The 12,607-nt window shown below is 44.0% G+C and overlaps 1 protein-coding gene across 3 annotated transcripts in view; it reads right to left on the minus strand.

The window, feature by feature from the left end:
• Positions 1-12,607, minus strand: part of LOC134336598 (ras-related protein Rab-37-like) — a 306,886-nt gene that overhangs the window by 71,251 nt on the left and 223,028 nt on the right. Inside the window, exon 2 of one of the 3 annotated variants that reach the window (XM_063030921.1) lies at positions 11,085-11,195. The exons of the other annotated variants lie outside the window; for them this stretch is intronic. Coding sequence (XP_062886991.1) covers positions 11,085-11,195 — 111 coding nt within the window. The remainder of the gene's footprint in view (positions 1-11,084; positions 11,196-12,607) is intronic. 3 annotated transcript variants of the gene reach the window in all.

Below are 12,607 nucleotides of genomic sequence, written 5' to 3' on the forward strand. Positions count from 1 at the left end.
TTATGGGGTGTTAGCTTTCATAAGTCGAGGGATACAAGTTTGAGTCGCGGGGTAATGATGCAGCTCTACAAAACTCTGGTTAGGCCACACTTGGAGTACTGTGTCCAGTTCTGGTCACCTCACTATAGGAAGGATGTGGAAGCATTGGAAAGGGTACAGAGGAGATTTACCAGGATGCTGCCTGGTTTAGAGAGTATGCATTATGATCAGAGATTAAGGGAGCTAGGGCTTTACTCTCTGGAGAGAAGGAGGATGAGAGGAGACATGATAGAGGTGTACAAGATATTAAGAGGAATAGATAGAGCGGACAGCCAGCGCCTCTTCCCCGGGGCACCACCGCTCAATACAAGAGGACATGGCTTTAAGGTAAGGGGTGGAAAATTCAAGGGGGATATTAGAGGAAGGTTTTTTAACTCAGAGAGTGGTTGGTGCGTGGAATGCACTGCCTGAGTCAGTGGTGGAGGCAGATACACTAGTGAAATTTAAGAGACTACTAGACAGGTACATGGAGGAATTAAGGTGGGGGGTTATATGGGAGGCAGGGTTTAAGGGTCGGCACAACAATGTGGGCCGAAGGGCCTGTACTGTGCTGTACTATTCTATGTTCTGTGTTCTAAATATCTCTGCTTGGACCGTGCAATATCTGCACTTGCTTCCCATAAGGTCTGAGGGAACTCCTTGTCATGCCCTAGGTAGTTATCCACTCTAATTTGCCTCAGGACAGCAAATACCTCCTCCTCTGTAATCTGTACTGGGTCCATGACCTCGCTGCTGCTTTGCCTTACTTCTATAGACTCTGTGCCCATCTCCTGAGTAAACACAGATTCAAAAAATCCATTCAAATCAAGTTCTCCCTCATCTCTTCTGGCTCCACACATAGATAACCATTTTGATCTTCCAGAGGACCAATTTTGTCCTTTGCAATCCTTTTTGCTCTTAACATATCTGTGGAACCCCCGGTATTCTCCTTCATCTTGTCTGCTAGGGTAACCACATGCCTTCTTTTAGCCCTCCTGCTTTCTTTCTTCAGTGTTTCTCTTGTATCTCCATAAGCACCACATTTGATCCTAGCTCTCTGTACTTGTATCTCCTTTTTTTCTTAACCAGGGCCTCAACATCTCTTGAAAACCATGGTTCCTAAATCTGTTATCTTTACCTTTTACACTCACAGGCACATACAAGGTTTGTGCTCTCAAAATTTCAGTTTTGAAGGCCTCCCACTTACCAAGTGCACCGTTACCAGAAAACAGCCTGTCCCAATCCACACTTGCCAGATCCTTTCTGATACCATTAAAATTGGCCTTTCTCCAATTTCGAATTTCAACCTGTGAACCAGACCTATCCTTCTCCATATTTAGTTTGAAACTAATGACATTATGATCACTAGATGTAAATTGTTCCCCTACACAAGCTTCTGTTACCTGCCCTGCCTCATTCCTAATAGGAGATTAAATACTGCACACTCTCTCTCTGGCCTCATACCTTTCGTATTCCTCAGTTCCATCCATAAAGCCTCACTAGACAAGTTTTCCAATCTGTCCCTGCTGAGCACTGCCATGACATTTTCCTTGACTAGTAACACCAACACTCCTTTAAGCCCTCCTGCTCTGTTGGTTCTAAAACAACAGAGCCCCAGAATACTGAGCTGTTGGTCTTTCCCTCCTGCAACCAAAACTCACTATTGGCTACAATATCATAATTTCATATGTAGATCCCTGCCCTGAGCTTATCTGCCTTTCCTACAATACTTCTTGCATTGAAATATACATAGCAGAGAACATTAGTCGCACCATGCTCAACCTTTTGATTCCTGACTTTGGGGTCTTAGCAGCATGTCTCCATATCCTCTCCACTAACAGTTCTGGCACTCTGGTTCCCATACCCCTGCAACTCTAGTATAAACCCCCCCCCCACCCATGCAGCACTAGCAAACCTTCCCGCTAGGATATTAGTCCCCTCCAGTTCAGGTGCAAACTGTCTCCTCTGTGCAGGCCCCACCTTCCCTGGAAGACAGCCCAATCATCCAAAAATCTTACGCCCTCCCTCAGAACTCTGAAGGTCCTATCCTTTAACTTAGCACCTAACTCGCTGAACTCACTTCCTAGAACCTCATCATTCTTTCTACCTATGTCACTGGTACTTACATGGACCACACCCTATGGCTGCTCATCCTCCCACTTAAGAATGGCGAGGACTCGATCCAGGATGTCCTGGATCCTGGCACCCACAAGGCAACACACCATCAGGGAATTTCAGTCTCATCCACAGAGCCTAACTAAAGAATCCGCTGTAACCTCAACTCACTTCTTCTCCCCTCTTCCCTTCTGAGTCACAGAGGCAGACTCAGTGTCCGAGACCCGACCACTGTGTCTTTTCTGTTAGGTCATTCCCCCACCCCCCCAAACAGTATCCAAAGTGATATACCTCTTGTTGAGGGGGATGGCCACAGGGTTTTTCTGCATTGGCTGTGTAATCCCTTTCTCCTTTTTAATTGTCACCCAGTTTCCTGTGTCTTGCACCTTGAGTGTAACTACCTCTCTATAGTCATATCTAACACCCCCTCAGCCTCCTAAATGATGCAGAGTTCATCCAGTTCCAGCTCCAACTCCTCAACACAGAGTGTTAGAAGCTGCAGCTGGATGCACTTCTCACTGCTGAAGTCATCAGTCACACTGGAAGTCTCCCTGCTTTCCCACATCCCACAACAGGACGTTCCACTATCCTGCCTGGTATCCCTAACTGTGCAAATATAAGGAAGGAAACAATAAATAAACTAGGAAAAAATTATCTACAGCTTTCTCTCACTCAAGCCTCCCCTCATTGAAGCCTCAAAGAGCTAAAGCCTCAAATAACCATTCTAACACTCTCCTCTCTAAGAACGGCTGCTTCGCTTGCCCCTGCCTTATTATTATTTATTCCTGGCAATCAATCCCGATCACTGGTTGGCCCACCACTCTCTGTGTAAGGAACTTATCTCTGATATCCTGCTACACTTACCTCCAATCACCTTAAAGTTATACCTCCTTGTATTAATTATTTCCATCCTGATCTCTGGCTAACGATTCCACCTATGCATCTTATCATCTTGTAAAAGTCCACCAACCTTTGTGTCATCTGCCAACTTACTAACCCACCCTTTATCTTCCTCATCCAAGTCATCTATAAAAACGACAAAGAGCAGGGGTCACAATGGATCCCTGCAGAACACCACCAGTCCCTGACCTTCGGGTAGAATACGCTCCATACACTAACACTCTTGGCCTTCTACAGCAAGCCAATTCTGAATCCACACAGCCAAGTTTCTCTGGATCCCATGCTTCCTGATTTACCATGGAGAACCTTATCAAATGCTTTACTGAAATCCATACACACCACATCCACTGTTTTACCTCCATCAATGTGCTTTCCGTAGTAAACTGGGGTATATCACTTCTGGCCTTACCTATCCTAATGTCTTTCAAATGTTCCAGTCTTTCTTAATATCGGCTTGTTCTAAGCTGTTGTCACAAACATTAAGGCTCCTCTCACTACTGAATACTAAAACAAAATGTTCATTAATGACCTCCTCTCCCTGCTCCAACTCCAGGCACACATTTCCCCTTCTACCTTTGATCGGTCTTCCCCTCACTCTGGCCATCTTGTTCTTCACATATGTGTAGAATGCCTTAGGGGTTTCCTTAATCTTAATCACCAAAGCCTTTCAATGCCCCCTTCCAGCTCTCCTCTAAGTCCTTTCTTCAGCTCCTTCCTGGTTACCCTGTAACTCTTTAGAGCCCAGTCTGATTCTCACTTCCTAAACCTTAAGTAAGCTTCTTCCTTTCTTTTGACTAGATGTTCCACATGTTTTGTCAACCATGGTTCCTTCACACCACTATCCTGTCTATGCCTCAATGGGACAGAACTATGTAGAGACCTCAGCAAGTGCTTGCTAATCAACCTCCACATTACTGTTATGCATTTCTCTGAGTACATCTGCTCCCAATATACAATTCCCAGCTCCTGCCTAATAGCATTGCTATTAACACCCCCCCCCCATTAAATTATTTCCAATACCATCTGTTCCTATCCCTCCAAGGCTATAGTAAAGATCAGGGAGTTGTGCTCACTTTCTCTGAAACAGTCTCCCACTGAGAGATCTGACACCTGGTTTAATACCTTGTACCAAATGGCATCTCCTCTATTTGGTCTGTCCACATATTGAGTCAGGAATCCATCCTAGATACACCTAACAAATTCTGTCCCACCCAAACCTTCTGCACTAAGGAGGTGTCAATCCACATTAGGGAGGTTAAAGTCCCCCATGGCAACAACTCTGTTCTTTTTGCATTTTTCCAAAATCTGTTCCTCAGTGTTTCTATGGCTATTGCAGGATCTAGAATACTCTCAATAGAGTGATTGCTTCCTTCCTATTTCTGACTTCTACTCACACTGATTTCTCCAGTACATGAACAGAGTGGGTGTGGACCATTTGTAGTGGGTTAGGGATCTGGATGGAATCCACTCATTCTGTGAATAGAGTGGTCTAAATATCTTGGTGTGACCAGAAGCAACTATCAAACCGTCTCAAGGGAGTCACACACCAGTCACAACCCACTTTTCAAGGCCTGCTCTTTTGCAAAGGAAAGGCTTCTGAGCTAAACCACTGGGAACAGGGTGCAAGAACTTGCTTTAGTTACTTTGTTGAAAGGCCTTCTCTTCTTTGTCTATTCTTGTCATACGAGTTGCTTCCTCCTGTTGCTTCCCCTTTAACTTTGTAAACAATGAAATGAAGGGAAGAGGGGAAGCAAGAGAGGATGAGAGAGAGCAGACCTTTGCTACAAGTGAGTTGTGGTCACAGGCAGGTAGGAAAGACAGTGATAACAGAATGAAGTCTGGAGGCAGAAATGGAGAGAATTATTTGAGGAAGGAGTGTAGATTTCAATGTAAAGTTACACCAATGAGAAGCCCTCTCTGAGTAAGCACATGCGTTGAACAGTAATGCAAAGGATGTGGGCTTGTGAAATCAGTACCTCGTGATTTGCACACCGACCACAAGATGACAAAAATTGATAAGGAGCACTGAACATTTGACCGATGAGTCTCAAGTGAGGGTGAGTCACTGGGTCAACAGAGAAGTATGAAGACAGAAGCAACAGCTACATAATTTTATCTTCAGTGGAAGGGGGAGTATGTGGATGGAGTGGATGGTCTGATATTCTTTTGGAGGCTAAGAAGGGAAAATCAAAAGCAGTCCTCTTCTCTGAAATTCATCCTTAGGAGGATTTTATTCCCTGTCCTGTCTTCTGCTTCCTTGTAGTTCAAAGGTTAGAGCAAAGGATTATATTTCATAACATGTCCTATATGCATCATGTCTGCACAGAGTGTAATGGAGTGGGACACTCCTGTCATCTCCGGAAGGTAAGTCATGGTGTCCTAGTGTTGACTCTGTTGGAGTCTGAGGCCACTCCTTTCAATGTAGCAAGGGAATTAAGAATCACGCAGGTGAGCTTCCAGCTTCCTTCATTCCAGCTGCACACTCTTATTCCTTATGCATCATTTTAATTTAGTCTTTCATCACTGGTCACCATGCATTAAGCTGCCTAGGCTCTAAACTTCAGAACTGCTTCCCTAATCCTCTTTTCCTATCTTTCAATATAGTCCTTTATCTATCTGAACATCAATTCCTTTGTTTAAAGTTCAAAGTTCAATGTAAATTTCATTATCAAAGTACATATATGTCATCATATACAGCCCTGAGATTCATTTCCTTGTGGGCATACTCAACAGTTTTATAGAATTGTAACTATAACGGAAACAATAAACAACCACCAACCAGGGCATTCAATCAGAGAGAAGACAACAAAATATGCAAATGCAAACAAGAAGAAACATTAATACAAATAAATATCGAGAACATGAGATGAAGAGTCCTTGAAAGTAGTCCATTGGTTGAGGGAACATTTCAATGATGGGGCAAGTGAAGTTATTCCCTTCATTCAAGAACCTGTTGGTTGAGAGGTAGTAACTGTTCCTGAACTTCACGGTGTGAGTCCTGAGGCTCCTGTACTCTTTTCCTGACTGCAGCAGCATGAATACCGCATGTCCTGGGTGGTGGGGGTCCCTGATGATGGATGCTGCTTTCTTGCAACAGTGTTTAATGTAAATGTGCTCAATGGTGGGGAGGGCTTTACCTGTGATGGACTGGGCCACATCCACTACTTTTTGTAGGATTTTCCATTCAAGAGCCAGTCACTGTACTTTCCACTACACATCTATAGAAGTTTATCAAAGTTTCAGACGTCGTGCGGAATCCCTGCAAACTCCTAAGGAAGTAGAGACACTGCTGTGCTTTCTTTGTAAACACACTTACATGCTGGGCTCAGGACAGATGGTCTGAAATAATAACGTCCAGGAATTTAAAGCTGCTAACCCTCTGTATCTCCAGTGAACACGGGCTGATGGCTCATGAACCTCTGATTTCCTTCTCCTGAGGTCTACTACCAGTTCATTGGTCTTGCTGATGTTAAGTGAGAGGTTGTTGTTACAGCACACACTGCCAGATTTTCAATCTCCCTCCTAATTGCTGATTCATCACCACCTTTGATTCGGCCTATGACAGAGGCATCAGCAGCAAACTCAAATATGGCATTTGAGCTGTGTTTAGCCTCACATTCATAAGTGTAAAGTGAATAGAGCAGGGGTGAGCATACTGCCTTATGGTTAGGCCCTCAACTCTAGATTTCTATTCCTAAATCTTCCTTCCCCTCCAAATCTCCCCCTCTCACTCTCTTTCCTAATCCCCTTCTCCTTCACTTTCCCTGTCCCTCTCTCTGTCTGTTTCTTCATCTTTCCTCTTTCTTTCCTTCTGTTTCTTCCCCTTTTCCTTATCTCCTTTTCTTCTTGCTTAAGTCCTGTCTTAATACTGAAAATATTGACTGATTTCGATCCCCCCTGCCACTAAGTTCTCACTTTTTGCCTAGGGAACAACCTCTGTTAATTTTGAATTGAATGTTAAAGGTGCTACTTAAATGTAAATCATTGTTGCCATAGCAACTTCAAATAGCTCAGCATGGCCAATTTCATTTCCAACCGTACAGCTGCTGCTAAGACATGCAGCAATGCCTCAAAGAGTATCTCTGAGGGCTTCTTCCCGCCGTGCCAGTGTAGAAATCCTGTTTACAGCCAGTTTGTCTTTGGCATCTGCTTGAGTGAGTCAACATTTTGACTGTATTCTGCTTCTCTCGTGGTTTTCTGTCACTCTGTTCAGCTGAAGTGAGGACAAGGGAGACAGCCTTTGCTAAGTAACTAACTTCCCTTTGGACTCTGAGAAATTCAAATGTGCATGTCAGAAGCTTTTGCTGTTTTTAAAAATTCTGAACCAGCACAGCTACAGCAATGGTGTCTAGAAGATACCCCAAACTGATCAAAACAAAATAAATGCGACAGAGATGTAAGAGGAGATGTCACAAAAGGTGTTACCCATCAGTATTAGGATGTATGGGAAATCTAATGGTCTGATTCAAGGCTTGGTTATTGGACTGGAAACAAGACTAGGACCAGCTGGTCACTTTTGACAGTTGGGTGCCACAGATATCAGTATCAAGGCCTCAGCTGTTCACAATATAGGCCAATGATTTAGACAAGAGGATTAAGTACAAAATATCCATGTTTGTTAATTATACAAAGCTGGATAATAGTGTGGATTGTGAGGAGGAAGTAGAGTGTCTTTAATCAGTAACAGGCAGGCTACGTGAATATGCGAGGGCATGACAAGTGGAATATAATGTGAGGCTATCCACTTTGGTTGAAAGAAAAGTAAAAAAAAAAGAGTATTTTTTAAAATAGTGGGTAATTGAAAGGTGTTCGAGTTCAGATGGACCTTGGTGTCCTTGTGCACATTCCAATGAAAGTTAACGTGCAGGTAAAGCAAGCAGAACTGCAAACGTTCTATTGCAATTATACAAACTGCAGGCGAGACCACACCAAGAATGTTGTTCCTTGTTGCTCACACGACAATTTCTGCCTCGGCTCCTCCTACTTTATCCAAACACAAGCTGTAGCCATGAGCACGTGTCTGGCCAAACAATGCCTGCCATTTTGACCATGTCCAAACATTCCTTGGTAATGCTCCCCGACTCTTTCTGCACTACGTTGACAACTGCATTGGTGCTGCTTCTTACACCCATGCTGAGCTCGTCAATTTCATCAATTTGGCCTCCAACTCCTACCCTGCCTTAAACTCATGGTCCATTTCTGACACTTCTCTCCCCCCTTTCTCGAGCTCTGTTACCATCTCTGGACACAGACTGTCCACTGATATCTTTTATAAAATCTACTGACTCTCACAGCAGTCTTGACTATACCTCTTCCCACCCTGTCACTTGTAAAAATGCAATGCACTTTTCTCAGTTCCTCTGTCACTGCCACATCTGTTCTCAGGATGAGTCTTCAGTTTCCCAAAAATCTAAGATACCCTTCTTCTTCAAAGCACTGTGTTTCCCTTCTTCTACCATTGATGCTTCTCTTAGCTGCATCTCCTCCATTTCCTGGACATCAACCCTCACCCCATCTTCCCACTGCCATAGAATTCCTCATTCTTGCCTAGCACCACATTCAGCACATCATCCTCTGCAACATCCACCATCTGGGTAACCTCCAACCTGACAGCATGGACATAATGTTTTCCAACTTACAGTAATTTCTCGCCGCTCCCTGTTCTCTCCTTTCCATTCCCCAGTTTGGATCCCCTCATCCCTTCTCTTCTCCTCACCTGCCTATCACCTCCCTCCTTTTCCATCTTCTTTAGCCCCTTACTTCTACCGCCGATCACCTCTCAGCTTCTCACTTCATACTCCCTTCCCCACCCATCTATCTTTCCCCTCTCCTTGCTTTGCCTACACCTTCCAGCTTGTATTCCTTCCCCTCTCCACACTTTCTTATTCTGGTTTCTTCCCCCTTCCTTTCCAGTCTTGACGACATCTTATTCCTCTCCATAAATGCTGCCTGACCTATTCAGTTCCTCCAGTAATTTTTGCACGTAACCAGGAATGTTGTGTCCAGATCTAGTCTCCTTACCTAGCAAAGGAGACTTAGGTGTATAAGATGATGAGGTTGATTGTGTGGATAACCAAAGGCTTTTTCCCAGGGCTGAAATGGCTAACACGAAGGGTCATAGTTTTAAGATACTTGGAAGAAGGTACAGAGGGGATGTCAGGGGATGTTTTTCCACACAGAGTGTGGTGGATACATGGAATGTACTGCTGGCAATGGTGGTAGAGGTGGATACAATAGGGTCTTTTAAGAGACTATGCAGTAGGGAAATTCTAGGCAGTTTCTAGAGTAGGTTACATGGCCGGCACAACATTGTGGGCCGAAGATTTCTACATTCTAAAGGATGTACCTATGATAGAGGGAATACAGTGAGTGTTCGTGGGATTGGTTCCTGGGAACAGGATGGTTGTCTCATGAAAAGAGATTAAGCAGATTGGCTCTGTATTCTCTAGAATTTATGGGAATAAGAGGTTATCTCACTGAAATTTACAAAGTTCTCATGAAGTTTGACAGGGTAGACAGGTAGCTGACATTCACAAGCTCACAATAAAGGGGTTAACCAAAGATGAAAATAAACATTTTCATCAAGAAGGCAGTGAATCTTTGTAATTCTCTGTTTAAGACAAGTCTATGAGGGCTCATTTACTAACTTTATTCAAGGTATGATTTTATATTTTTTATAAATATTAAAGGAATCAAGAGATATGGGATAGGTACAGGGAAGTGATGCGGAGGTAAAAAATTGTCAGAATCTTAATGGACAGTGGAGGAGGCACGAGGGACCAACTGGTTTCCTACTGCTTCTATTTTGTCTGGAGACTGGGGTCTAAATCGGAGGAGCTACAGCCTAACACAGTCATACTCACCGAGTGGTACCCAGAGGCGATCACTGTCCAGCCTCTCTGACAAGATGGGTCCACTGGAGATCGTGGTACAATATGCAGTGCACCCATGGGAGCAGTTTTGGGCCCTTTATCTTAGAAAGGAGGTGCTGAAACAGGAGAGGGTTCAAAGGAGATTCACAAAAATGATTCCAGGTTTAACTGTCTTGTTATATGAAGGGCGTTTGATGGCTTCGGGCATGTATTCTCTGGAATTCAGAAGAATGAGGGGTGACCTCACTGAAACCTATCGAATGGACGCTCAAGAATGCAGGTATGACCGTGGCGGTCATTGCTGAGAAGGACTTGGGCCAGACTAAATTGGTGGGTTCAGGGCTCGAGAGTAGAAAGCAAAGTGATGTTGGCAGATTTAAGCGCTGAGCGAGGTTTAAAAGACTAAGGCCTCAAGGCCGAGGGTGGAGGACGAACCAGTGTTCAGATCACTACTCTAGGAGGCCTTACTCACCTCAGCGCTGAATTTAGCTTTGCAGCTGTGGCCAGCGGCTATCAGGCTTCTGGACCAACTGCAGCACTGAAACGTCTCAGTGGCTGTGGACTTTCAGGGACCCTATGGTTTCTGTTCTGTGGATTGTTTGTTTGCACAATTTGGTCTTTCTTTTTCACAGATTGGATGTATGCCTGTCTTTGTGGTGTGGCTGTTTCAGGTTTCTATTGTGTTTCTTTGTGTTGTGGCTGCCTGCAAGAAGATTAATCCCAGAGTTGGATATGGTATACATACTTCGGTAATACATGTATTTTGAACTGTGAAGTACAGTGCAGGCTTAAATAAGCCCTTGATGAATATCAGAGTGCGTAATTAAAACAGTTAAGAAATTAATGTGGCCTCAGAAATCAAAATGAGGGATTTGCACTGTAGACGCCCTTTAGACGCCTTTGCATCCCTGGGCTACATGGGAGATATCCCCCACCCCCACTTGAAAGGGTTTCACCATTTAGATCTTGTTTATAAGCATGCCTGAGGGTGAAGACCTTTGAAGGGTAAGTGTTATCTAATTTTGATCATAATTCAGGTCTTTCTTAGGATGTACATGCAGCAAAATCAAGTCCACTCTAAATCACTCCGGTCTGGATAGCTGGGGGATGAGGAAACTCCTAAGTTTAAAATACAAATCAGCTTATGAAATGAGTATAAATCTGTCAATGGTATCTCACCCTGAAGTCTATTCCAACAGTGGCAATGTAGCTCCCTGCAAGAAAGGCGTGATCTTTGAACTGGACCAGGAAGCAGGTCTTGCCCACACCAGAATCTCCAATTAACATCACCTACAATGCGTGCAAAGTCTCATTAGAACCTTCCTTAAGGAGTGAATGAAACAGTTATTCAACAAATCAGTTTAATGCAAGAAATCCAGCAACATTTTGGGAGATTATCTTTACTCTAAAGATCCTTTTGTACCTTCCAAAGACACATCAGTATCCAAAGAGATCTCAGCAAAAATTCCTCTCCACATTGCACACTAATCTCAAAAGGAGGGTGTTGTGATTCAGGTTGAAATTTTCTTGGAGTTGTGTAGATGGAGTTTTCTATTGCATTGAAAGGTGCAGGAGCTGGTGCAACCCAGAGGATGTTCCTGAATCCTTCCCTTCTATTGCTTTTAAGTAAAGCTTTTGCTCGGCAGTTTGTTACTGACTCCAGTTTAGAAGGGCAGATACTTAAGACCAAAGTTTTGGATCTGAGCACACAGTCAGCTGAGGCTTCTGGAAATACTGAGGGAATGCTGTACTGCAAAGCCACATCTCATAATGAGGCACGATACTGAGGTTTGAGTGGATGCAGTAGTCCCAGGGTATAGCTGTATGGGAGACAATGATCATCATCCACAAAATGCTCGAGGAACTCAACAGGTCAGGCGATGACTAAAGAGTTGTCATTTCAGGCTGAGACCTTAATTTTCATATGGAGAGGAATCCAGAGTTCTGATCAATGGTCTTTGCCCAAAACGTTGACTCTTTATTCCTCCCCAAAGATGGTGCCTGTCCTGCTGAGTTCCTCCAGCATTTCCTGCATAATACTCTGGATTTCCAGCATATTCAGAATTTCGTGTGTTTATAATGGTCATCATCATTCTGCTGTGTGTAGGATCTTTGCAGTGCATGAATGAGTTCCCATATTTCCCAATTTCCTTAAACATAGGAAGCCAGTTCAGTTCATCAATATAATCCCATTCCAGAGCATTCCCATTCCCCACTAATTTTCCCTGGAATCTGTTCTCCTACCTTAGATTCTGCCACTCACCTACACTCAAGGGGCAATTTACACTATCAACGCACACGTCTTTGGTATGTGGGAGGAAAGTGGAGCATCTGGGGAAATCCAAGTGGTCACAGGGAGTACAATACATGCAAACTCCACATGAAGTACAGTATGTGCAAACTCCACACGGAGTACATGCAAACTCCACACAGGGAGTACATGCAAACTCCACACAGGGAGTACAGTACGTGCAAACTCCACACAGGAAGTACAGTATGTGCAAACTCCACACGGAGTACATGCAAACTCCACACAGGGAGTACAGTACGTGCAAACTCCACACAGGGAGTACATGCAAACTCCACACAGGGAGTACAGTACATGCAAACTCCACACAGGGAGTAGGTGCAAACTCCACACAGGGAGTACAGTACGTGCAAACTCCACACAGGGAGTACATGCAAACTCCACACAGGGAGTA

The sequence above is a fragment of the Mobula hypostoma genome, chromosome 22 (assembly GCF_963921235.1).
Source record: "Mobula hypostoma chromosome 22, sMobHyp1.1, whole genome shotgun sequence".
Lineage (NCBI taxonomy): Eukaryota > Metazoa > Chordata > Chondrichthyes > Myliobatiformes > Myliobatidae > Mobula > Mobula hypostoma.